The 27,903-nt window shown below is 39.8% G+C and overlaps 1 protein-coding gene across 2 annotated transcripts in view; it reads left to right on the forward strand.

Annotated features, from left to right (window-relative positions):
* PSIP1 (PC4 and SFRS1 interacting protein 1) overlaps positions 1 to 23,747 on the forward strand; it is a 43,877-nt gene extending 20,130 nt beyond the window's left edge. Inside the window, exons 7-16 of one of the 2 annotated variants that reach the window (XM_029055008.2) lie at positions 2,921 to 3,014; positions 5,700 to 5,775; positions 12,353 to 12,635; positions 13,130 to 13,248; positions 18,796 to 18,851; positions 20,013 to 20,083; positions 20,428 to 20,529; positions 20,740 to 20,953; positions 21,360 to 21,465; positions 22,516 to 23,747. In XM_029055008.2, coding sequence (XP_028910841.1) covers positions 2,921 to 3,014; positions 5,700 to 5,775; positions 12,353 to 12,635; positions 13,130 to 13,248; positions 18,796 to 18,851; positions 20,013 to 20,083; positions 20,428 to 20,529; positions 20,740 to 20,953; positions 21,360 to 21,465; positions 22,516 to 22,588 — 1,194 coding nt within the window. In that variant the 3' untranslated portion in view covers positions 22,589 to 23,747. Of the gene's footprint in view, positions 1 to 2,920; positions 3,015 to 5,699; positions 5,776 to 12,352; positions 12,636 to 13,129; positions 13,249 to 16,623; positions 17,204 to 18,795; positions 18,852 to 20,012; positions 20,084 to 20,427; positions 20,530 to 20,739; positions 20,954 to 21,359; positions 21,466 to 22,515 lie in introns of those variants that run through there. The other variant, XM_029055009.2, reaches the window with a different exon arrangement.
* The last annotated feature ends 4,156 nt before the right edge of the window (positions 23,748 to 27,903 follow it).

The following is a 27,903-nucleotide window of genomic DNA, read 5'->3' on the forward strand; positions in this document are numbered from 1 at the left end:
AGGTGAGAGGGAATGGGGTCCGAGGCGCAGGTGGAGGGGGTGGCACTTGCGAGGAGGGAGGAGATCTCCTCTGAGGATACTGCAGGGAAGGATGGGAAAGTAGGGGAGGGGGTTGGTGGGGGGGAGGGGAGAGGCGGAGGGGTGACTTTGGGGAGCTCAGACCTGATCGTGTTGATTTTCGTGAGGAAATAGGTGGCCAGATCATTGGGGGTGAGAGATGGGGGAGGGGGAGGAACAGGGGGCCTAAGGAGAGAGTTAAAGGTCCGGAACAATCGGCGGGGGTGATGGGCATGGGTGTCGATGAGGGAGGAGAAGAAGCTTTGCCTGGCGGAGGAGAGGGCAGAGTTAAGGCAGGAAAGGATAAATTTGAAGTGTGTGAGGTTGGCTTGGTGCTTGGACTTTCGCCAGCAGCGCTCAGCAGCTCGAGCATAGGAGCGTAGGAGGCGGACGGAGGAGGTGATCCAGGGCTGTGGGTTAGTGGAGCGAGAGCGGCGGAGGGAAAGGGGGGCGAGAGAGTCGAGATGAGTAGAGAGGGTGGAGTTGAGAGCGGAGACCTGATCGTCGAGAGTGGGAAGAGAGGACAGGGCGGCAAGGTGAGGAGAGATGCTATTGGAAAGACGGATGGGATCGAGAGAGCGGAGGTCTCTGTGGGGCAGTAGCGAAGATTTGCAGGGGGAGGGAGTGTGAGAGATGAGGCAGGTGAGAAGGTTATGGTCAGAGAGAGGGATTTCAGAGTTGGTGAGGGAGGAGATAGTGCAGCGGTAGGAGATGACGAGATCGAGGGTGTGACCGAGTCGGTGAGTGGGCGCGGTATGGTGGAGGAGGAGGTCGGCAGAGTCGAGGAGGGATAGCAGGCGGGCGGCAGAGGAGTCGTCGGGTACATCCGTATGGATGTTGAAGTCTCCAAGGATCAGAGTGGGCAGAGAGAAGGAGAGAAGGAAGGTGAGAAAGGAGTCAAGGTGGTTGAAGAAGTCGGAGGTGGGACCGGGAGGGCGGTAGATGACGGCGACAAGTAACTGGAGTGGGTGGTAGAGGCGAATGATATGGGCTTCGAAGGAGGGGAAGGAGAGGGAGGGGGGAGGAGGGATAGTGTGGAAGCGGCAACGGGGCGAGAGGAGGAAGCCGACGCCTCCTCCCTTACCGGTGAGTCTGGGGGAGTGGGAGGAGGAGAGGCCTCCGCCGGAGAGAGCGGCGGCGGAGACCGTGTCTTCGGGAGAGAGCCACGTTTCCAAAAGGGCGAGGAGGAGGAGAGAGCGGGAGAGGAAAAGGTCATGGATGAAAGGTAGCTTGCCTGTAATAGAGTGGGGGTTCCAGAGGCCACACTTGAAAGTAGCTGTGGGTGCAAGGGGGGGAGGGGGGGAAGGGCGGGGGGAGGGGAGGGTTTGGATGGGAAGGAGGTGGCGGGGCCCTGGATGGGGAGAGGGGGATGAGGGGTGGCGGTGGGACAAGAGGACTGGGATGGGGCATGGGTGGGGAAGAGAGAAGGGGGGAGGGGGTGAAGAGGGGGTTTGGTGGGGGGAAGAGTAGGGGGAGGGGTAAGAGGGGTAGCGCTGGTAAAGGGGGTTCTAGGGCGGGAGAGGGGAAGGGGGGAGGAGACAGAGGAGAGAGCGGGAAAGAGCTGAGCGAGAGAGGGGAAGGGGAAGGGGAGGATAGGAAGGAGGGGGGAGGGGGGGAGGAGGGACATGGCGAGGCCAGAGAGGTGGGTGGCAGCACTGACAACAATAAACAGTAATAAACGAAATCGGTAATATAGCAACATGATACAGTATGATACAATACAGTAGTGCTAATATAGCAACATGATACAGTATGATACAATATAGTCGTGTTAATAAAAGGGGCGATGATCAGGGTCGGGGGTAGACTCGATTAAGGGGCGACCTGATCAAATTCAAAGTCTGACGACAATAAATGACAAGCAAGATCGCTAATATAGCAACATGCTACAGTAAGGCACACTGGGTCAGCAAGGAGACTGATAGAGTAATCAAGGTGGGATAGGATTAGTGCTTTGATTAACATGGTAGCAGTTTGGATGGAGAGGAAAGGGTTGATTTTAATGATGATGTGGACCTTGAACCGACAGGATTTAGTGATAGATTGAATATGTGGGTTGAATGAGAAAGAAAAGTCCAGGATAATGACAACGTTATGGGCTTGTGACAGAGGAAGGATGGTGGTGCTGTCTGCAGTGATGGGAAAGTCGGGATGGTCAGGGTTTTGGTGGGAAGTTTAAGGAGTTGTGTCCAATAACTTGGACGGGGGGAAGCTAAGGATTAAGTTCATGGTTATCCTGGGGCTTTTAAGCCTTCCGCTATGAAGAGCCGTCTTTCCTCGCAGTGGGGAGTTGCCACTCCTACTAAACAATGTCAGTATTAAATTACAAATTCCATAGGTTCCCACACTTGTAATATGCCACGGGATGGAGCTCTGTATTTTATTTACCCACTGAAATTTCAACGTGCAATGAAAAGTTTGCTAAAAGCTAATTAAAAAAGCATACTAGAGCCTATTCCTTTATAAAACAATTGATTTTTATGGTAGATTCTTTTTTATTGTGGTGTTTGGTGTATCATAATGTACTCGTAAATGTCTTTCCTTAATTGTATCTGTATCGTCCCTGTATCTGATTTCCTTTTTGATATTTGAATACTTAATATATTCTGATTAAAACATTCTTCTCCAAAAGTATAAGCATCAGGTCAAGTGATTGGAGATGGTTGCTACTCAAAAGCAAGTGAAAGGATATCTTCAGAAACATGTGAAATACAAGTCCATTTTGTATTTATTATGATGTGCGTAGGAAATTCAAAAATAATTTTTTTGGCAGATGAGTACATGTTCACATTATTGCCTACAATGTTTAAGCTTGGGTTTGGGTATAAATTGTGAGGTATGATCTGACTCCTTTGTCGTGCAGGCCGAAAAGCAAACTGAAACTGAGGATGCAGTAGTGTCAGCAGGGGCAGTATCCACCACTGCAAAAGTGAGTCCTAAAAGAGGAAGACCATCAGGTAAGCCTTTTCTTGTTGTGGTATTTTGATCTTTGAGGTATAGATCATTATTATTTATCCTTAAAATCTCAATCTTTATATGATAACCAACATGCGCACACAATCCTATAATGAATTTAAAGGAGAGAATAATAAGAGCTGTTTATTTCAGAGATTCACCCATGTTTGAATGTATTATCTATTTAAAGCCTTTTCTCCAATATTATTTGAGTACCTACTGTGGGTAAGTCACTGTGTAAAAGCAAAAGGCATGATTCCTGTCCTTGAGGAGCTTATAGTTGAGTGGGGGAGACATGCCACTACGTTGTATACAAGTATTAATAAAAATATGCGTAAAAAATTGGTACACATACGAATGCTTAGAGTAGCTGGTTGGCAAAAGTAGGGAAGGTGGGGATTAATTGGGGAATGTTGTCCCATCCAGGGATATTAGCAAAGATTTGTAAATCGGGTTGAAAAATAAACTTTTCAAGACACACATTTTCCAATTGCAGCATGAAATAAGATCTCATTATTGGGTCAGACCCAATGATGCATTCAGCCCCAATATTGTGTCTAGCTGAGGAAACAAGAAGCTTGGAGGAACCATGTGATGGTTGCTCTCATGTATCAAATAATCAATCCTATTGAGCGCTTAGCACTGTACTAAGTGCTTACATCTTTAGCAGCCCATTGAAAAACTATTATAGGACTTGAATTAATTCTAAAACAATTCCTGTTGTCAAATTTAATTGCGCTCTTGCCTCGTATTTCCCTTGCCTGGAACATGTCCCCTTCATCTCTTGAATCCAAAATATTGAACCTCTGCACATCTTCAGATTCCTCCTAAAATCCCATCTCCTCGAGGAAGCCTTCCCCAGTTAGTTCCCTGCATTCTGAGCTGTGTTAATCCAGTAGCTAGCCATAGCACTGACAATTATGTATTATAATTTATATTAATGTCTGCCTCTCCCTCCAGACTGTAAACTCGTGGGCAGGAAATGTGTCTGCCAGCTCTATTGTATTGTGCTTAGTACAGTGCTCTAGGGAGAGACAGGTGGCAGGTAGGTCAGCGAGAAGGCTGATGCAGTAATCAAGGAGGGATAGGATGTGTGCTTGGATTAACATGATAGCAGTGGAATAGAATTGAATTCAGACTAGAATTCACAAAGAATCTGTATATTTGGTCTTTGCAGTTTTAGTATGTGTGCATATATTCCAAAGCAGAGTCATTTCTGCCATTGCATGTGTTTTCTTTACATGTTTTGGTTAGAACATTGCTTAGGAACTGAAAAACATTTTTCTGACAGTGTATGTAAAAGCCAGTTGCGGTGTTATCGGAAATGATTGTGTGCATGTTTGTTCAAGGCATAAATACTATTCTGATTTATCTCTAATGGGAGGTTCTTCATGAACACAACCCCGGCATTTAAGGAAAATTGACTATAAACCCAGTTTTTAAAAAGGGAACTGGCAAACCTGTGACCAGCGTTTTAAAATTGATCTCGTTTGCCTTGAAGTTATCTCTGCTCCAGACAGTCTTAAACTACAAGAGAGATACTTTCAGTTAATGGAATAGCTTTAATTAGAATTTAAAATTTAAATTCCTTTCATAGATTGTGAAGACTCACTTGTGTGAAAGTGGTTGGGAGATGTTTCATAATTGGTTTTTTTTTAATATCTTAAATGGAAAGAAATTATTTGTATTATTATTTGTATATATGATGTCCTCCAATTATAGCATGGATAATCAAAACTCAAGAGTCCGCAGTGGTATGTGTGTATGTGTGTGTGTGTGTGTGTATAGATATATATACACATACGTGTATATATATACATACATGTGTGTGTGTATAGATATATATACGTATATATTTAGTGGCTTTTTCCCCTAAGAGAGATGATTTTACCCCTTCTCTCCACGTACCTCATTTTTTAATTTGGTAGTAATATTTTTGACTCTTTTAATTTCAAGTTGTTTTTTTTTAATCACTTTTACATCCTAAAGATGTCTGTCTTCTCACAGGGGTATTGTTAGTATCAGGGTGGCCTAGTGGATAGAGCACGGGCTGGGGATCAGAAGGACCTGGGTTCTAGTCCTGGCTCTGCTACTTGTCTGCTGTGTGATCTTGGGCAAGTCACTTCACTTCTCTGTGCCTCAGTCACGTCATCTGTAAAATGGGGATTAAGACTGTGAGCCCCATGTGGGACAGGACTGTGTCCAACCTGATTAGTTTGTATCTACCCCAGCCCTTAGAACAGTGCTTGACACGTAATAAGCACTTAACAAATACCATTAGAATTACTATTACTAGTAGTAGCAGTACACATTAAAACCCTAATTTCCAAAAGTGAATTTCACTTGTCCAGAAAATGAAAACTCACCCAGACAAATCAGGTAAATTCTGAGCCCAGAAATGTTCACTTACATACCTCAATTTAGAAAACTGTTTAACTGGGCCAGGCTGGAAGATATTTGATGAAAAATAAAGACTTAAATGTAGGACTCACAGATGATATGTAGCAACAAAACTAAATATCATTATCATCTTTATTTGCCCCCAGTTTGTGTGCCTTTTGGAAGACTTTAACATTGTGGGGAAGTAAATGGCTATGGAGTAGTTGGGGCCTTGTTGTGAAAGAACTTTAACTTTATGGGAAAGTTAGTGGCTGTGGACTAACCTAGTCTTTGTTTGTGAACCTCAGCTACAGAAGCAAAGATTCCCAAACCCAGAGGGAGACCCAAAATGGTGAAACCGCCTTGTCCGTCAGATAATGACATGTGAGTGTTTTTTTTAAATTAATTTTTTTTAATGCTATTTAAAGATTTTACTTAAAATCAGAATAGTGGTGTCCCTGAATTTCTGCCAGTTTTTCCTTGGTACACAGGGCAGAATGTTCTAGTTGAAACTGGAGACGTGAAGGCTGGGAAAAACCCTTGGAAACTGAGAGGTGAGGGGAGCTCCCCTTCTAAAGATGACTTTTCCTTCTTTCTTACTCTCCATCCCCCACTCCTTTTTTTTAATGAAAAAATTGGATATTTAGTTCTGTTATTGAAATGATTTTCAAAACACAGGGCTTTCCAGTGTTAGACTTGTCCATGACTCCCTCAAAATGATTTCTAATAACAGAGAATCTGAAGACATTTCCTACACATGACAATGTGCAGTATGAATTAGAATTTCTGTGTACACACTGCTGTGGACATACACATCTTTCAAGTCCAAGGTGCACTTGTGCCCTCAGAGAAAGAAAGGGGGTTCAGGAGGAGGCTGGGGCCTTCTTTCTTGCATGCCTTCCTTTGCCTGCCTTTCTCGGGTCATTGGTGACCTTTGATCTAAAGTTTGAAGTTAATAGAAGTATCTGGCCTGAAGCCTTGAAACTGCTGTTCTCCAAGAAGCACATAAAATGTATCCAGCAGCACAAGGGACTGAAAAATACTTCTTTTTTGTTTATTTAAAGGTAAGAGTTTAAATTTTTCTAAGTTAATTTTTAAATGAACTAGAATTCAGGGTTATTATATTTTTATATTTCATAAGCTCCTCGTGTAGACTGTAAGCTCCTTGTGGGCAAGAATCGCATCTACCAGCTCTTGTATTATACTTTATTGAGGACTTAGTTCAGTGCTCTGTACACAGTAAGTGCTCAATACCATTGATGTGATAATTGAATTCCTACTGATCTGCTGCTTCGAGTCACCCTATAATTAGCATTAAATCTGGTTGGTAAGGTTTAGAAAGGGGTGGCTCATAGTTATCTTCCTGGGGGAGATGCTCTTCCACCCAGCCCATTAATTACTAAAACTTTCATTTGCTCTAGTTTAGTACTTCATATGTATAAATTAACTATTACATTTGCTTATTTCTTTTTTTCTCTCAGCAAAGTGGTGTGACCATCTAAATTACAAATGAAGGCACTCATACACTACAAGTTATTCTGATGGAAAAAGCGTTTTTTGGTAAACGAAAGATGCATTTCCAAACACTTCAAGGGTGATCAGACCATAAGGGTGTATGAGGTGTCCAGCAGATGTTTTAAAAATCCCCCAAGAGTGGTAACATAAATCATGACAACCCTGAAGTAGCCAACCTTTTGGATCCAGAAGTCCTCCCTCTTTTTTGAAAAAGCATATCCATTACAAAGGGTGGCCCTTCATCAGGTAAACAGATGTCTCAACCAACTGTTTGGAAAATACTCCAAATAATCCGCTTGTAGACAAGAAGATGAAGGAAAGATTAAACAAGCTCTTGTCAAGAGCAATATATGCTTCTGGGGACACCCTTACATGATTCTGAAAGTAAAGATTGGCCAATGGTTTTAAAGTTGAGATAATCATTCTATTTGCCCAGCAATGATTCTTTGAGCTAGTCTCTTCTAGGGAGAATGTGAACGGGAAGTGCAAATGTGTGAGGAAAGAATATTTTAGTTACAGTCTTCAAGAAGAATCAGAAAGTAAAGAATGTGGAAGAACAGAAAGGCGGCATCCAAGTTTTGCGGTAATACTAGATGAGGTAGTGTGGTCACATCGCTTGAAAGTTAAATAACCAAGAAGCGCTTCAAGAAATGGCTATCGTGAAAAATCTTAAGAGGCCGAAGTATTCTCGATCCATTTGCCCTCTGGATTCAGCAGCAGAAGTTCTTGAACACGTGAAAGCGAATTTCTTCAGCAGTGGACTGCAGCTGATTTTTAGTTCACATGTGTCTATCAAATGGCCTGGGTGAAACCAACTACCTCAGCTGTCTCAGATGGTGTAAATGTGTCTCCACTTAAAAGTACAAAAGAAGGAAAAATGAAAAACATCAATCAGAAAGGAAGAAGTTTGTTGACTCCTAATTCATGCTGCTGCAAATCTCTTGGAGCCAAGATTCAAAGGTAGAAATATTGGTGATAATAGTATTGCCACTTCATTTGACTGGTTTGCGAAACAAGCAAAACATTTAGGACTTGGAAAGGCACTTTCATACGTTGGCAGAAAGCACAACACCTTCAGGCATGTGGTTGAGGTGTACAATCTGGGACTTCTACCAAGCATATTCCTCCTGCATCAAGGTGGCATTAGAACAACATGTAAAGCCCTCCGGGGACCAAGTGCCCAGACCTGGTTCTGGACTGGGACAGCCGAGTGCCAAGTCAGATTGGAAGTTGACCCAGGCTCATTTCCGGGAAGATGTGTTCACGCATGTGCGGTCGGCCCTGTATACTGCTGTGAGTTGTAATCCCAGCAGCTCAGGAGATTACCGCACATGTACATGGCACTCTTGGAAATGAGGTCTGAGTCACTTCTACTTTGGCCCAAGCTCATTTCCAGTTTGGTGGTTGTCCAGTTGTTACACTGTGGTCCCCGTTCTCCCGTTTCCCCGCCCTGGCCCCCCGGCCCCCCTGCCCTAGCCCCATTGAAATGGAACTGCAGGAGTCAGGAACCCAGTTTGAACCCAGGTGAATTGTACTTTGTATAGACCCTACCTGGCTTATGTGGGACTGTCCTGTGTACAATGTAAGTCTGTAACTCCTTCTCACCTGCTTTGGATCCCTCTATCTTCTTTAGTTTCTGCAAGGCCTGGTCAATTTTTGGACATAAACACCAAATCAGAGGAGAAATGGATAGTGAAGAGTAGAAAAATGTAGTGTTCTGAAGTATCTGAAGATAAAAAAGAAGGTTCAGATTTAGAAAGAGTTGTCTCCATAATTGTGTAATTAGGTGATGCTATTTTTCAAGGATGTATTTGATCATTTACATGTTGCTTGTGGTAAGTTTCTTTCCAGCTCTAGAGGGTGGGGTTTTTTCTTTGAGCTCCTTTTCTAAAAATGAAGTTCTTTTATGGTTTTATATTGCTGAATGTATGGAGACTTTCTAAATCCAGATAATAAAAAATTCTTTTTGATACCTGCTGATGTTTCTACTTTCAACTTGAATATTTCTCATTTCAAGAGAAGGGGAAAAAAGGATCTTAGGCAGTAGTTTGTAACGGACATAATTACAAATGAATATTTGATTTTCATATTTATTGATTGAATAAAATGAAGGCATACTTTCATATTTCATAGGTAAATATTACCAACTGGTATGCTGAATAAAATTATGCATGATATTTCACTTTCTCAGACCACAGAGTGAATTTGAATCCAACACGTTTTGCCTATCAGAAATTTTACACATCCATCTAACTTGGTTGTATTAAAATCAGATATTTTTTATGAGGTGTGGGGGAGAACTGAGGAAAGTCGCAGCATAGCAAACAAAATCCAGTAGAAGCAACTACTTGATTATCAAATCTTTACTTTTTTTTAATCCCACCTACTGTTTTTTTCTATTTTTAAAGCTAATGTTGAACACTGATTTTGTGTATTTCAATATTTGAATATTTCATTTTCTTCATAGGAGTGGATGTTCATTTAGAGGGTCGTATCAGTTAAGCAATTAATTGGTCTCCAGGTTACTACTTAGAATGTTATCCTATTACCGTTATCAATGGTATTTATTGAACACTTACTATGTGCAGAGCACTGTACTAAGCACTTGGGAGAGTTCAATAGAGTTGGTAGAATCGTTCCCTGCCCACAGCAAGCTTAGAGTCTAGCGTAAAGCTGAGGTAACGTTATTTTTGTGTGTCTGTTGCTGTAAATCAGCCCTGTTGAGAAATAAGGCTTGCCTGCTTCATGGAATTTTTTGACTATTATTCTTTTTCAAGTGATTTGTAAACATACTTATTGTGATATCACTATCCTGTCTTTATATCTTTAGCATTTTTGACTGTACTGATAGAGATGAGCTTAAAAGATGTTTCCTAGTTATATTTGCTTACCATAACTTTCCTTCTGAGAGATAGCCATATCATTGTCAGGATGACTATAAACTGCCTAATTTTGCTAAGCATTGTATTTGGGTGGGAGCCTGTTGTGAGCAGGGATTGTCTCTATTTGTTGCTGAATTGTACTTCCTTCCCAAGTGTTTAGTAAAGTGCTCTGCACACAGTAAGCGTGCAATAAATATGATTGAATGAATTACAATTTTCTGTCTCATGCCTTCTATCACCCATCCCCCTCCCTTGTTTATTTACTCTTTCCTTATTCCTGACCTCTTCTTCCCTCTTTAGGGAATCATGTGCCAGCACCAAATACAACCAATTCACAATTCAGCTGCCTACCTAAATGGTATTGGTGGCTGCCATATTGGAAGGTTTTCCTTATAATCAGTCGTATTTATTGAGTGCTTACCGTGTGCAGAGCACTGTACTAAGTGTTTGGGAGAGTACACTATAACAGTTAGTAGCCATGTTCTCTGCCCATAGCCATGTTCTCTGCCCACAACACGCTTAGTCTAGAGACTTTATAAAATGTTAGATTTAGTAGTATGCTGGCCCTTTTTTCTCTTTTAATGATTTTATGGAAACATAAAATTTGCATCTCTTTTCCCCATTGTTACTGGGCAAGAAGACATTCCAACGTTTTGAATTGGTGCATTGCCTGTTTCCCCAAGAATGTTCACTAAAGCTGTTGATCAGCATCCTGAAAAAACATCTTTCTTCCTCTTCTGTTTCCTTTTCACTTAAAACAGAAGTTAGGTTGATTCCTTATCTTTATTTCTAACTCTTTGTAAGAATGTTCCACATCAATGTCTATATTTGAAACTGATGATATTAAAATGACATTTTGTGAAGACATTCTAGTTATGATTGTTCTGTATGTATAATTACTGAAATCATCTAATTATATTGCTGGGGTAGTTGAGAGCAAGCTATATGATTCATTGTATCCAAGCCCTGGAAGTATGATTTTTTAAAATTATTTTTAAGTTCTGAATATCTTTTTTCAGCAACTTCTGATTGGTATTGTGTGCAGTTGTTTCTTCTTTAGCAGAATTTATGGAACTGGAATCAATCATTTCACTTATCACATGTGAAAGGGGCAAAATGCTTATTTTGGCTTGCATATAATGTACTTTTAACTTTTCCTCATTAACAGTAGATATTTAGTACCCCCTACATGCATGACACCCTACTAAGTGCCCAGTGAATGTTGGACCAATAGTAGTGTGAAAAGACTAGTGAGGTAGTTGGTTTTGCCTACTGCTTACTTGGCAGCCAAATAATTTTTTTTGTTATTTCTGAATTCAAGTGCAAACCTGTGTGCCAGAACCCCGCAGTACCCTGAATATTTCTATGTTGCTCTTCAGACTGCTATTTACAAAAGCATATTCAGTCCTGTCATGGATTTAATGGTCCCCTTTCCTAATGGGGATTTCAGTGATTTCAGTAGATGTTCATTTTAGTTGAAGTGTACAGTTATCACCTGAGAGAGGGTTTTTTTTTATTCATTCAATTATTACTTTGGTCCATGTCACGTACAAACTGTTTGATACAGTGACCAAGTGGAAAGTGTGTAGTTTTGATAACTTGCATTGTAAAATAATCTGGGAAGGGGTAAGTGAAATGACATGCACCTTAAATTTCTGCTTGAAGGTACCATAGAGATGCCCTGACTTTCATCCTAGAATCTAGCTTTCAGGTAGATTATAATGTAGTTTATTATTCTGTTCATGCTTAATATTCCTGTATGCTGAACACTTGCCTATCTTTTTCTAATCCTGACACACATTCTTGAAGTTAGGGCTTGCTGTGATTCCCAGTTTATAGGATAAACTGAATTGAGGAGAAGTAAACTTGGCTATCATGTCCAAAGTTATTTGGACCTCTCACCAAATTCCACAGTCTTTTTTTAATATGAAAATGCACCCATACTAGGTTTACAGAAATAATGGGTAATATTTCTAGAACCCACTGTTCTGTGTAAAGATTTTTGGTTTTTTGCTGGAGGTGGTGGGGGAGTGTCGTGGGGAATGGATTTAATGGGATTTCTAAATGCTGCTTATGTGCCAGGCACTATACTAAGCTCTGGAGTAGATACAAGCTAATCAGGCTGGACACAGTCCCTGTCCCACATGGGGCTCACAGTCTTAATCCCTATTTTACAGATAGAGTAACTGAGGCACAGAGAAGTGAAGTGACTTGCCCAAGGTCCCATAGCAGACAAGTGGTGGAGCTGAGATTAGAACCCATCTCCTTCTGACTCCCAGGCTCACGCTTTATTCACTTGGCCAAACTGCTACTCTTCCCCCCGCCCCAAATTATAAGAAATGGCAGTATTTGAGGGACTTGGTTTCCTGCACCCTGTATTTACATTATCCCTTTAGAGCTACACTAGTTTAGTTGAATGCTATTATTATTTATATTTGTTGACCAATCTTTTGTCATGTCTCCAAATAACTTTTCAATTTGTTGAGAGAGGGAGAGAAGGGCATTGATAGAAATATTCTAACCAAGAAATTAAAAGGTAACTAATTTTCTATTATTACCTTCAGTGCTCTTGAAGAGGATAAAAGCAAGAAAAAAGGGCCAGAGGAAAAACCCAAAAAGCTGCTGAAAAAAGATGAAGAAAGTCAAAAGGAAGAGGATAAGCCAAGGAAAGAACCAGACAAAAAAGAGGGAAAGAAAGAAGTTGAACCCAAAAGAAAAAACGCTGCAAAAGTTAGCTCCACCTCAACTTCTGATTCTGAAGAAGAGGAAGAGGAGGAGGAGGAGGATGACGAGGAGGAGGAGGAGGAGGAAGAGGAGGAAGATGAAGAAGATCAAGATGAGGAAAAAGTATGCTACTTTAGTTTTTATTGTGAAAAATTCTAATCTCAAACGTGAATGTTTTATTTTCCACTCTCTTTGTATAAAGTTCCCATAGAACAGGTCATCAGGAGAGAGAGTAATTGGGTGTTTTCCAGATGCTTCTTAATTAAGTGTGGGTTTGAGCCTTTTCATTTTTGGTGAAGCAAGAGAGACATTGTGGGCAGTTTTTTGAGAAACAATATAAATCAGTTTCTATATAAGTGATCTTGCTTATTTGTTTTGGGGTTTTTTTGGGGGGGTATCCTGAAGAAGGAAATTTATAGCCTCTCAGAGAAGGTGATATTAGAGGTAAAGGGCAAGGGTAAATAGGCAGGAGAGACCATCGCAGACTTTACTATAATTTCAATGGGTATTGTGTTTTGTTGGTTGAGACAAATGATATTATAGTCTAGCCGTTGGAGTACGGACACCAGTAACTCATACTAAATTAACCTAAAAACCCTAATTTTCATATTAAATAGAAGAAAAAGGGAGGCAGAACCTTTCAGGCTACTCATAAAAGGAACCTTTTAAAAGCCCAACACGAGAAAGAAGTAGCAGAAAGAAAACGCAAACAGGAGGAGCAAATGGAAGCTGAGCCGTAAGTATTTTTATAAGCTTCAATTTTGTTAAGTCTTTGCAAACCTTTAAAAAACAGATCTCATTATCAAGGTATTTAGTGTGAATATTTAGCAATTTCATGTCATTTATTGTTTTTCAAAATGTGCTGATAATTTTGTTTGACTCCTTTTCAGCATTGGAAAGAAGGTATATAGGTGTCTTACTTTTTTCTATAATAGGTGATGTTGGTTTAGATGGATTTTCCCTGTTTGTAATACTTAAACTGAGATTGATTGAAACTGATATCGATACATTCAGATTCATGATTTTAAATAGGCATAGCTTTAAAGAACCAAACATCCTTACTCCTCTGCCACCTACTACTTGCCTAATAGCTCTTGGTGGTCTGAAAATATGCATGGGAATAATCAAGATTTGGGGAAACACATTCAAAACATATTGCTGTTTTTTTCTTTTTTATTTTCCCCAACCTTTGCTTCACTAAAATTAACGAGATTAGAATTGTGTGGAAAATGGACCTTCCCAGGTTAGGCTCTGTAAAATCGGGAGATGTGAAAGAAAAAAATGAATGAAAGGAAAACTGAAGTTACTACTGACATGACAACTTTATGTCTTTGCTGGCTTACTTGAATTGGCACTGGCTAAGCCTTGTAGGAATTCCAGTGCTGATCAACATTTTGATTGAACTGGTAAAATAAGTTTTCCCTACTCTCCTCACCCAGTCCCTATCCTATATGTCTGACAGATGAACATGCTGATTTTTAGCCTGCCTGATCCTGTTATTGGATGTGGATTCCGCTTACTCGCACCCTACTAAGACTTCAAATGACTTAGTGTGCGCTTGTAAGCCCAGTAATTGGGCATATGTAGGAGATAGGATATATATGTGTGAATGCACTCTTGTCAGAATTGTTCAGGTTCCAGTAAATGGTAGGGGTGTGATGGATGGGGAGAGGAAGGAATAACATACCGACATGGATGTTTTTTCACCAGTTTGATTTTAGAAGTCTCTGCCTCTAGGTGCTAAATTAGTCGGTACCACAGTTGAGCAACAACATTTTAGAATTTGTAGTGAAAACGGAATCTTCTGTTGAATGATTGAAGGAATTGATTATAGTGCTTATGGTTTGTGCAATGTCTTTCACACTCTCTCAACCCTGTAAGTCATAATTCCCATCGGGGTACAGAGTGCAAAAAGTGAGTAAGTGAGATTTTCCAGTAGACAAAAGAAATTGCAAATGTCATGTTCAGAGGCTTTTACAAACATCTCTTGGATGTTACCATTGTATATTTTCCACAGAAATAGATTATAATTGTTGGTATTTGTTAAGCGCTTACTATGTGCCGAGCACTGTTCTAAGCGCTGGGGTAGACATAGGGGAATCAGGTTGTCCCACGTGGGGCTCACAGTCTTAATCCCCATTTTACAGATGAAGGAACTGAGGCGCAGAGAAGTGAAGTGACTTGCCCACAGTCACACAGCCAACAAGTGGCAGAGCTGGGATTCGAACTCATGAGCCCTGACTCCAAAGCCCGTGCTCTTTCCACTGAGCCACGCTCTAGTGTTTTTTAGAGTTCTTATTCATATTTCTTTGATAACTGTTACACACAAATAAAACCAGTGACGTGCTAAAAGACTTGGGAGTCTTTACAGCATTCATTTTTCCCTTATCCTTGAGTTTCTCCTGTTTCCAAATGCTGTTCCATTCTTTTATGGCAAATTCTCATTTTTTTCCTTATCCAGAATACCTGACGATTATTTTGACCCATTTTTGTAATTTTAAGTACTCATACTGTTCAGGGTTCTTCAGTCTCAACTATAATAGCCTTTAGGGCTGTTTAAAAGTATCAAGCAACCAATTGTATTTATTGAGCGCTTACTGCGTGCAGAGCACTGTACTAAAAGTTTGGGAGAGTACAGTATAACAGAGTTGGTTGACATGTTCCCTGCCCACAGTGAGCTTCCAGTCTAGAGGCAGACGTTAGTATAAATAAATTACAGTTATGTACATCAGTGCTATGGGGCTGAGGGGGTGGTGAAAAAAGAAGCAAATCTAAGCACAAGGGCCATGCAGAGGGAGTGGGAGAAGAGGAAATGAGGGCTTAGTCAGAGAAGGCCTCTTGGAGGAGATGTGCCTTTAATAAGGCTTTGAAGGTGGGGAGACTGATTGTCGGAGGGCATTCCAGACAAGCAACAGGACATGGGCCAGAGGTTGGCAGCGAGCTTAGATGAGATCAACATATAGCCAGTAGGTCAGCATTGGAGTATATTCAGAAATCCATAAACTGAAGGATGGTGATTATAGTATTTGTTAAGCGCTTTCTATGTGTCAAGCACTGTTCTAAGCACTATTTATATAAGTTAATGAAGTCGGGCCCAGTCCCTGCCTCACTTGGGGCTCACAGTCTAAGTAGGAGGGAGAACAGGTATTGAATTCCCATTTATAAATGAGGAAATTGAAGTCCAGAGAAGTTGCGACTTTCCTGAAGTCACACAAAAGGCAGGTAGCGGAGCTGGGATTAGAATCCAGGTCCTCTGACTCCCAGGCCCATGCTCTTTCCACTAGGCCGTGCTGCTTCCTGAAGGAAATTGGTAAAGCTTTTTTTATGATAAGTGGAACCTATTTAGGGCTTCGTATTCCTCTCATTTCCTTTTTGATTTTTTACCTCATTGACATTTCTTTACATCTTTTTTTAATGGTGTTTGTTATTACTATGTGCCAGGCACTTTACTAAGCACTGGGGTAGGTGCAAGCTGATCAAGTTGGGCATGGCCCCTGTCCCGCATGAGGCTCACGATGTTAATCTTTATTCTACAGATGAGGTAACTGAGGCACGGAGAAGTTAAGTGATTTGTCCAAGGTCACAGCAGATGAGTGGTAGTCAGGATTAGAACCCAGGCCCCTCTTACTCCCAGGCCTGTGCTATATTACTCTGTTATTCTCACCTTTCTATTTTTTTTCTTTTATCCCTCCCATTTTTGTTTAATCATGTGCATGGGGCACATAATGGCTAGTGGTTATTTGAAGGACCATTTGAAAGTTGTCCATACTACAAAATTTTTTTCAGAGTGATAATGGCTTAAGTATTTTTCTTTGACTTGATTTTGAGGGTAGATTTTTTTTTTTATATTTGTTGTACCCCAACAATGAAACATTTAAAATGATTAAATCAGTCAGTAAATTTACAGCCTAACTCCCCCCCACCCCCACCCCTTCAGCCTTCTGTGCCTCCTGCTTTGGGCAGGAGAAAATACTATGTATTGTGACTCACTCCTTTTCTTTATTAATGAACAACTCTGTAATACAATTATTTTATCTCTGAAAAGTGTTTCATATGCAGCTTGTATCAAAGGCATTATGCAAAATAAAGTTCTATTGTATTGTATTCCCAGCCAAACATCATGTAATCTACAATAAAAAAAAACATATTTTGGGCCCAAAGCATTAAGCGAGTTACTGGAAAGAAAGAATACAAGTGGAGCACACAAGAAGATCTTGAGGCAGAATCAGAGGACTGAGTGTTTTGTTTTTTTTTTCTTAATCCCCTGATGGATGACTTTGGTTAAAGAAATCAAAGATATTTTTAAAGGACTTTTAAGTGCTATTTTTATTGTGTTGAACAGTATGATGATGCATTTTTCCATTAAGATAAACACTAAACATTAAGGTGGACCATGATTCCTTAAAAATGAAATTCTGTCTGTGAAAGCTATGAGCAAGCTACGAACTTGGATTGAAGATGAGGAAAAATGGTGGTTGTATATTCTCAATTTGATTTATATAATGAAAAGATTAATTGCTTTGAATCTGGGGACTGAAGTGGAGCAGCACAGGATGGATGAATTGTGCCCTCCTGTGGGTTTTTTTTTTGTTTGCTTTAAATATCAGTGTTTTAGTGTTTAAATCATGAGATGAAGTAGTAGACTTGTATAAATGACAATGTAATAAAATTTTAAAATAAAGGTGTTTTTTTTAAGAAAAACTTTAGGTATTTTTGTTGTGTATTTCAATTGATGCATATCTTTGAATTTTCATGGTGGTAGAGAAAATATTCAAATATTAATTACTTTCCCCACAATTTTAAAATAATTTTTAGAGAAGCAGCGTGGCTCAGTGCAAAGAGCACGGGCTTGGGAGTCAGAGGTCACGGGTTCAAATCCCAGCTCAGCCACTTGTCAGTTGTGTGACTTGCGCGCTCTGTGCCTCAGTTACTCCATCTGCAAAATGGGGATTAAGACTCTGAGCCCCACATGGGACAACCTGATCACCTTGTATCCGTGCCAGCGCTTAGAACAGTGCTTTGCACATAGTAAGCACTTAAATGCCATTGTTATTATTTAAATGCACAATAAAAGTGCATATTTGTGAAATATCAAGTATGATGCATAATTTACACTTTATCATGATTTTTGGGACCAAAGTCTTAGGTTATAGCTAACTTTAAAGCTTTTTAACTTAAAAAAAAAAAGTCAAGCCTTGTTCCTAGACATATGTACTAAGTTGCAGTGTAAGGGACAAAGCAGATCTTCCTTTTTAAAATCTGACTTCCACGTTTTATATTTGTGAACTCTATATAACTGATGAAGAAGAGTTTCCCAATAATCTTATACATTCAATATAAGGCTCTTAAGCCTCCCCCACTCAACTTGATTAATTTTCCCTCAAAAGAATGAATATTAGAAGGCTTAAGAATGGGTACATAGATGGTAGCTTCATGATGTTATTAGAGGGAAAAGATGCATTGATGCTTTTGTCCATGCTCTGAGTGTTGATGTCAATGGGAGGTGGGGGGGAAAGGGTGGTAACTAATGCCCTGTTCCTCTATGTATCATTTACTGCCACTTTTAGGGACAGTACTGAGCCTGAATCATTTCTGATCCAACAGAAGATTTCTTAAATTGAGGCATGAAATAAACAGATCCCTTGGATTCAAAATTAAATTTATTTGGACATCCCTTTGAAGAAAATTTAAGTGGTTAGGAGCTCTTTGTGATTATTTTGAAGGTTAAGGTTGGAATTTATACTTTGATTTGATGAAGGGAAGAAAAATAAGGGCTTTAAGCCAATTGAATATAAATATATCATACCATTCTTTGAGGTGTTCTTTTTGGAGAGTGCTACAAATAGCAAGGAATTTAATCCCATGGGAAAAATGCTAGATTTTTGCTTTTTTAGTTTGCAGTTATCTGGATAAAATCCTAGTGACACTAAACCATAAAATCAATGTCAGAAGGTCACTGGGAATAAATGAAACGGATTTTATGTCAGTGGAGGGTGAAATAATAGCTGTAGTTGAAGTTATGCTTTGAAAATGTTTTATTGCAATATGGATGCAAGACTAATCAGATATACAAACTGGTCAGTTTGGTATGAGTTAGGTCTTTTCTGAAAATTTCTCTGAAAAGTTTGTTTTTGATTCACTGGAATTATTCATTGTTGTATTACTTGTTATAGTTTTATGGCTGCTAAGTATTTATTATCCGAAGCAATAGACCTGTTGTTTTTGAGTAACCTGTTTACTGAATTTGCAATTTTGTAAAATGTTTGTGTTAACATTTTAATAGGCAGAATAAAGATGAAAGCAAGAAACCGGAAGTTAAGAAAGTGGAGAAGAAGCGAGGTTAGTGATTTTAATAATGCTCATTATTGCAGTCATACTGTAATATTTTCTTTAGTAGGACAGATGAACACAGGTTAGATTTAGGTGAGGAATAACTGGTTTAGAATCTACTCTTTTGTTCTTTAGTATCGTGGTGCTCAAAACTCCAAGTGTATTTTTGGCTATCTGAATACAGCTGCTTTGCATACCTTTGTTTTAGGTAAACACACCTCTCAAGTTTCTCCCTCAAGTTTCAGTAAAGGGGGCATAGCCTAATGTAGAACATGTTAAAAAATAAATAAATAAGGTTGACATACCTTTTGCTTTCCTCCATCTCCACCTCTAACCTCCTCTGTGTGTATTTGCATATCTGTAATGTCTTCAGTTCCTAACATGCTTCCTCAAGCCACTTCCCTTTCCTCCTATTCTGAACAGTGTAGCTAAGTATGAGTGAAATATGATAGGAGTTCAAGGTAAAAGGGTAATGTAAATAAATCACAGGTACACAAAAATGTTAATTTTTTTTCTATTCTGATGTGTTGGGTTGTGGAAGCATGGGGAAAAATCAATCAATGGTCAATTTTAATTTCAAAACAAATATGCAGTGTCTTGGAGAGCAAGGATCAGAGTGCTCATGTTTCGAATAGCACTTTGCACAATAGACGGTGCTTAAAGTATAACACCAATTGATAACACCTGTTAATAGAATTGAACCATTCATTACCATCTCTAATAAGAAATAACCAGTATGGCCATATTCATAGTAGAGAAAAAAGGCGAGAGAAGTGGCTTTTTTCTCCCTCGCCACTTTTAGGTGACAATCGTGCAATGAAGGCATTTCTGTGACCTGCTGCACTGATGGTCAGAGATAAGTTATATCATCACATTGTTGGACCAAGTAGTAAATTTGGTTGCTTACTCAAGTTTAATCTGTTTTGACCTGCAAAATGGGTTAAAGACCCACAGCCAGTGTCCCGTAGTTATACTTATATCACCTTTAACTTTCCAGAAGTACTCATTACTATTTTTAGAAGTTTTGTGTCTTTGGCAAAATTACTCCAGTAAATGACAGAAGAAAACCAATTCTTGACTCATTCAGTAGTCTGTGTTGATGTGCTTATACTGAAATATTACTGCCTCGAACAATATTCACTGTGCCTTTCAATTTTTTAAAATTTTTAGAAACATCAATGGACTCTCGACTTCAAAGGATACACGCTGAAATTAAAAATTCACTCAAAATTGATAACCTTGTAAGTGTCTCACATCTTCTGTACCTTTTTTTCCCTCTCTCTCTCTCTCTCTCTCTCTCTCTCTTTCTCTCTCTCTCTCTCACACACACACACACACACACACAAAACTACAGTCAGTGGCGTCTTATTTGAATATGAAGGCAATGATCTATATTTCTAGCGTGTTCAACTTGTGGGTCTATCTTGATTTTGTATAATTAAGAGCTAGTTTAAATTTTTTAAACACTTTGCTTAGTATTCAATTATTTCATCATTCCTATATAAGACTAAATTGCTTTAGATTTCAAAATCCCATGTTTTGGAAATGATTGAATATGCTGAAATTGTTGTGGTGTTTTACGAAGGATGTGAACAGATGTATTGAGGCTCTGGATGAACTTGCTTCACTTCAAGTCACAATGCAACAAGCCCAGAAACACACAGAGATGATTACAACCCTGAAAAAAGTAAGTCTATACACATGGTTTCCATCAAGAAAAGTGAATACCTGGTACAATTTAAGGGGAAATGTGCCCAGATGTGTTTTCCTGTAGATATGCTTTAACTTTTGTAGTCATGTAAAAAGCATTTACCCCCCCAAATTGTTTTTAAACCCTACATTACAAATTCAGTGATGTTATCTGCCATTTGTCATCTATTCCACTCCCCAACTCCAGATTCGGCGGTTCAAAGTTAGTCAGGTTATCATGGAGAAGTCCACAATGTTGTACAACAAATTCAAGAACATGTTTTTGGTTGGTGAAGGAGATTCTGTTATTACACAAGTGCTGAACAAATCACTTGCTGAACAGAAACAACATGAAGAAGCAAACAAAACCAAAGAACAGGGGAAGAAGGGCCCAAATAAAAAGCCAGAAAAGGAACAAACAGGTATGTGGTAATAGGGTGGGGAATAATTATAAGAGGTTATTTGTACCATTTATTGCAGGTTGAACCATTATATCTGTGAATTTAAAACTGCCCATTGAATTTTCCTAGATATAATTTTGGAGCTGTAGTTCAGTGCAGAATACCTAATACCCAACTAATTTAGTAGTTAATACTATTATTAGTGTGGGGGTTTGCTGTTGAGGGCCTTGTTTGGCAAACTCTAGATGGCCCACTCTGTGGGTGCAGGGATCAGTGGCAAGAACACCATATGGCCCTTCTCCATAATTCCTTTGTGGAAGATGAGGAACTCTAGGCTGTTAGAAAAAACCTTTGACTTGTGAACATGTTGAATGAGTTCGGTACTTTGAGTATTTTCTGATGGCTTTTACTCATAAACTTTTCAAAGGTTCAAAGACAAACGGAGGTCCGGATGCTCAAGACAACCCTCCACAACATAATGGCGACAGCACCGACGAAAGCAAAGATAAGCATGAAGTCAGCCCTAATAAAAAGTGAGGGTTGATTTGTGGTTACAAATACTGAATAGCATTCCACTCCTGTTGACTATCTCCTTAAGTTATTTTTTCAGTAATGTATCGTGGTCTAACCCCTGGAACAGTTTGGTTTGATTTCATCTATTTCAGATAAACTTTAAATTGGGAAAACAAGATAAGGCCTATGTGTGACTTTATGTTGAAGTATCTCTGAATAGAGTTTGATGGAAGATAGACATGCAAGGGGAACAAGGAACTGTATCCAACATGATAACCTTGTATCTACCCTAGTGCTTAGAACAATGCTTTGTACAGAGTACTTATGAAATTCCTTTATTATTATTATTAAATAATATTACAAGTATTCATAGGTATTAGATCCTTATTGCATTCTATGGAAATCAACGGGAATCGTTTAAAATACTAAAGCAACCTTAAAAAGCAACGAAATGCCAGAATTTAAACTGTATTATGTTTTTAAAGTTAATTTTAGGGTTATAAAAATGCCAAGGTTCTAATGGCCAGAGAAAATATACTTTTTAACCTGCTTCAACCCATCATTCTTTTGGGGGGGTGGAGAAGGATTCTTAAAGCTGAAAAATGAATTTTGAAAAAATTGGAGATTCTTAAGCCATTGTGGATGTAGATAAATATTTGCTTGTTAGGTTGCAACTCATTTGTTCAGCCCCCTACTATCTGGATCTCTAGTTTATCCAGACAGTTTTTAGTTTAGTTGCTTGCATCTTTTTAGTTGATTTCATGTTTGTTGGGAACATGCGGGAGCCTGAACAGGGCTTGAGGAAGGTGGAAGGCAGAAGGAAAGAGGAGAGTCCAAAATAGACTGGGGAAGGGAGAGGTTACCTGTTGAAACATTTCCTCGATGATTGGATCTGGATTGGGCCCAATCCCACGTAATCTATAGGAAATTGTACAGTAGAAGCAGTAACCAGCATGAGAGTGAGTTTTTGCTTTTCATTTTTATCTAGATGTTAAGATAATTTGGCTTGAATGGGCATACTTTATTGAAAATTTTCTTTACAGTGCTAATCACTTACCTTTTCCCTCTAGGACATCTGATGAAGAGGAGCCTGAAAAGTCATCACAGGACACCAACGTTGAAAGTGACGAAACTGGAGTTTAAAGTACATTTTGAAGAGAGGATTGTACCAGTTTTGCATTTGAAATATTTAGATTGCTGAAAGTTTTAAATAATTTTTATAAGCATAGGTTTTGATGTTTAAAAAATTGTTTTGAGGGAGAGCAATCCCTTTATATCTTTGTTTTAAAAGTAATTGAACATTCTTGCTGGATTGTATTTGTGCAGTATTAAAGCTATATACCCAGTAAGTGTGCTGATCCTTTAGGAAACTGAAAATTGCTTTTATTTTACAAGTTATAGTTGTAGTATATTTTTACTTGATTATAGTATGTTAATGTGTAGTGGTAGTGGTTACTTTTTTTTAACTGTTATTTGTATAGACCCACTACCTTCCAAAATATCGTATTTTTTTGTGCATAGTTTTTACAAATCTTTATGAATACTGGAGGCTAATTTTTATGGCAATGATCCCTTTGGAAATGCAAGCATCAAATATCTGAAGGAGAAATAAAAGATGGGAAAGTCATACATATTCAAGTTCCTTCTGCATAGGTTTCCCTACTGTTGAATACTTACCTGTGAGATTTAAATAACTGTAGTGTTAGAACATTACTTCGTATGGGAAGACTTAAGTACCACTAAAGACAAGGAAAATCTGCTTGAAGTAGCAGGGTCAGTTAAATGCTAAGGAGGTAAGTCATCAAATATGAAAAGATCCCATCAAGATGAACTACCAAAAATAGAGGATTCAGGTGGTTAAGAATCTTACATAATAATAGAGGGTGAGGCTCATTCTCACTAGGAAGTGCAGAGGCAGGCAGAAAGAGGGTTGGGTCTGTAAAGAGCAAGGGACTAAAAAAGAATGAAATCCATGGGAGCTGGAAGATGAGGAAAAAGGCTGAGATAGGGGTTGGGTGGGAGGCATGGGTGGCATCTGGGAAGGGGAGGAAGAAGAAACTATAAAAGGAGAAAGAGGTTAAGGAAAGATTAATGCCATGGAAATCCAATGAGTGTTTCACAAGTCTCAAGATGAGCATATTGATGCAGCCACCTGCACTTTAAACATCTCAAAGTTGTCATTTGAATGGGGAAATTAAGAGGTACAGCATCTTTATATTTGGTATGTGACCTACTTTTTCTGATGCAGGGAGTTATTTCACTGAACTGGTTGAAAATAAAGTTTTTGGAAGTTTCTTGAAAATTTGGAGTTGATCTATTAATTTATAATTCCTATGAGCAATTTTGTCATGTGACACTAATTTCTGTGCTGGAACTGATCTACACACAAAATACCGTTTCTTCACGTGAATAGTACCCCATGATTTGGACTGGTATGCTACAGGAATGAGATGGAATGTTGAATATTTGTAAATACACACATTAATGGCTGCTCCTTAAGCAGTGGGCCCTTTCAGCATGTACATCAATTAATCAATCATATTTGAGTGCTTTCTGTGTGCAGTGCACTATACTAAACACTTGAGAGAGTCCAATGTAACAGTTGGTAGCTATGTTCCCTGCTTGCAAGGGGAGTGCTTATTTCATATGCATACATATTCAGTATCTGTTCAGGGTTTCCCAAGTACTTGGTGGGTAAGGTAGGGGGGATTGAAAATAGTGAAGCTTTTCAACTCTTAAAGGCAGACAGATGAATTCAGGATGTCAGTTTTGGAAATATGCTGCCTGAATACATTTTAGATATAATAATGTTGGTATTTAAGCGCTTACTATGTGCAGAGCACTGTTCTAAGCGCTGGGGTAGATACAGGGTAATCAGATTGTCCCAGGTGAGGCTCACAGTCAATCCCCATTTTACAGACAAGGTAACTGAGGCACAGAGAAGTTAAGTGACTTGCCCACAGTCACACAGCTGACAAATGGCAGAGCCAGGATTTGAACCCATGACCATATATATATTGATAGAGGTGGCTATGGTGTACAGGGCATGGTACAGATAAACTCAACAGCCCCTAGCCCATAATGTAAGAAGGCAGAGGAAAAATTAAATAATAAATTAAAGAAAAAGAAACCAGGACTGTAGTGAAGTAGATACTGGCTAATAGTTTCAGGCTTTCACTATGATAGTCTGGTCCAGGGTCAAAGGGTGCAACTTTCCCCATGTGGTATGTGAGAGGCATTCTGCCAATAGCTGGCTTCCTGTTGCTTATCTTCCTAGATGTATTTTATAGCTCAGGTGTTCAATGGCTCAAGCTTGATTAAAGGAATAAAAGCCACTTTTCCTGGCAAGTTTCCACCCCCATTTATGAAATTATAAAACCAGTTTCTCCAACAAGGAGATTTTGATTTTAAACTGCTAGTTACTCAGTATCCCTCCCCACAACCTTCTTCCCTTTGCGTTTTCATGTTCCATCATAAACAGACATATCAACACTTTCCCCACAGTCATCTTCCCAATTCACAATTTTTATTAGGTGGTCAAGTGACTGAGCAACTGAATCATAGTTACATAGATGGTAGGGAGCTAACCAGCACTTAATTTGCAAAAAATTGCTTATTTTGAGTGGGGAAAAGAATTGATGTATAAGAAAAATCCAACCTAGCCCCATTAAGGAGACCACATGGTGGTGAGTTTATTAAAATCTTGCCATTTTAGTTTTTGAATGGGAAACCAAAATAGTAGTACAAAGGTTGGGAAGCAGCGTGGCTTAGTGGAAAGAGCACAGGCTTGGGAATCAGAGGTAGTGGGTTCTAATCCTGACTCTGCCACTTGTCTGCTGTGTGACCCTGGGCAAGTCACTTCTCTGTGCCTCAGTTACCTCATCCATAAAAATGGGGATTAAAAAATGTGAGCCCCATGTGGGACAATCTGATTACCCTGTGTCTACCCCGACGTTTAGAACGGTGCTCTGCACATAGTAAGTGCTAAACACATACCGTAATTATTAATATAGCTCTTCCCCCCACAAAAGAATTTCTGTATGCTACTTATTTTTCAATTAGCTAGTTGATCTTTAGCACCTAATTGGATCCCAACCACCATTAATGAGATCAATGGCTAAAACTTCAAATTCAATCACCAATAGTTCCTTTTCTGAGAAATTGGGGGGTGTCTGCTCCGTCATCTACACGGGCTGATGACTATTTTTAAGGGAACATTACTGATCATAAAACCTAATGCCAGCGCAGATTTACTAAGCAGAAAACACAAAACATTAGTCCCCCTAACTTCTGTATCTGTTTGCTATTATGTCACGCAGAAGGCCCATGTTGCTAAACAGGGGAGCATATGGGTTGGTGTGAAGATTTTTTTTAAAGCTTGGCAAAGTAGAATTTTATTTTTAATGGTCTTTGTTGATAGCTTACTCTGTGCCGGGCACTGTATTATGCACTAGGGCATATACATGGTAATCAGGTTGGACACAGTCCCTAGCCCACATAGGGCTCACAGTCTTCATCCCCATTCAGGGAAGCGGCATGGCTCAGTGGAAAGAGCACGGGGTTGGGAGTCAGGACGTGGGTTCTAATCCTGACTCCACTGCTTGTCAGCTGTGTGACAGTGGGCAAGTCATTTAACTTCTCTGTGCCTCAGTTACTTCAGCTGTAAAATGGGGACTAAGACTGTGAGCCCCACGTGGGACAACATGATTACCTGGTATCCTCCCCAACGCTTAGAACAGTGCTTTGCACATAGTAAGCACTTAACAAATGCCATCATTATTATTCTTGACAGATAAGGTAATATCAATATTGCTTATCAATAGATAGTACCACACATCTGGCAACATGCCACAAGAAGCAGCGTGGCTCAGTGGCAAGAGCCCGGGCTTGGGAGTCAGAGGTCATGGGTTCGAATCCCAGCTCTGCCACTTAGCTGTATGACTGTGGGCAAGTCACTTAACTTCTCTGTGCCTCAGTTACCTCATCTGTAAAGTGGGGATTAACTGTGAGCCTCACGTGGGACAACCTGATTACCCTGTATCTACCCCAGTGCTTAGAACAGTGGTCTGCACATAGTAAGCGCTTAAATACCAACGTTATTATTATTATTATTTTTTGGTGAGCCATGGGTGCCCTCTCAAAAGGAGTAAATTGGTGGTGTTATTGAGTTAGGGGCCAGTTCCATGAGGTTGTTAGACTCCCAGCTTTGCGCCTCCCAGATCTTTGACAAGATCAGAGAGTTTCTAATCAGGGCTGAAACAAAGACAGCCCCACCCCATCAAATTGGTTCCTGCCTCTAGAACTCTCTGAAACCTGTCCCCTTACAGTGCCCTTGTTCCCTGCCCTCAGAATTTCAGCTTCACATTTATTTTAACGTGAGGGTAAGGATCAAGTTAAGCATTTTCAAAGGACAGTTTTTTTTGATACATCGACACCTGTATGGCAACTATTTCATTGGAAATTTGTCTTTCCAGCTCTTGGGAATGCCACATATAGCTCCACAGATGTTCAACTTTGCTTTTATGCCAATAGGTGTTTGTAGGATGAAGATACTTTTGCTTCGTTTAGGACTTCAAACTCTTGACGACCAACACTTTAATCCATATTTTCACTGAAGTGAGGGCTACAGATGGAAGCAAGAGAAACAGTACCTACATGACATTGGGTTTTACCCAACTCTTAACAAGGTGAAGCCTCATACTGTGAAAGGATTCATAATAATAATAATCAGAAAAAACACCCCAGTAATATGACAAAGCCTGCCAACAGGGGTACCGGATGAGCCTTGACCCTCAGAGCAAGAAGTTGCAGGGAGGACTGGATTATAGTGATGGTGGGCTATGCAGACTCACCCTCCTCTCTTCTTCCTTCCAGTCTTGCTCCTCCTGGGGAACAGAATGTGATGAGCGAGTGAGCTGGCAGGAATGCAGCACATTGCAAAGAGTACATGGAGGTTTTTCTGTTTGGAGTGACCGCTGAATAGTGCCAATGATGTGCTGTGGCACCATAAACCTGGAAGGAGCTTGTGTTGGTAGCCACTGCAGTCTTTGCCACCCACTTGGGCCAGTTATTTCAGAATTCCCCAGGGAATGTCCCAAGGAGTTTTTTTGGTCAGAAACCCCCAAAGCCAATGGCTTACCCCCAGCAGGCAGAACTGGGACTGAAACCCAGTCTCCTGATTCCCAGAGCTTTGGGAATACATTCCCTAATTCCTCAATAAATGAATAGTATTTACTATTTGTGTACAGAGCTCTGTACTAAAATGCTTGGGAGGATACAACAGTTAAAAGACTCAATCCCTGCCCTCAATGAATTTATACTCTATGGGGGAGACCAATACTATAATAATTTACAGATAAAAGGAAGGAAAAGTTACTAATACATGAGTCAGTGTTCAATAGGGTGTGTAAAAATCCAGCAATGTTATTTATTGAGCACTTACTGTGTGCAGAGCATGG

The sequence above is a fragment of the Ornithorhynchus anatinus genome, chromosome X5 (genome assembly GCF_004115215.2).
Source record: "Ornithorhynchus anatinus isolate Pmale09 chromosome X5, mOrnAna1.pri.v4, whole genome shotgun sequence".
In the NCBI taxonomy this organism is placed as follows: domain Eukaryota; kingdom Metazoa; phylum Chordata; class Mammalia; order Monotremata; family Ornithorhynchidae; genus Ornithorhynchus; species Ornithorhynchus anatinus.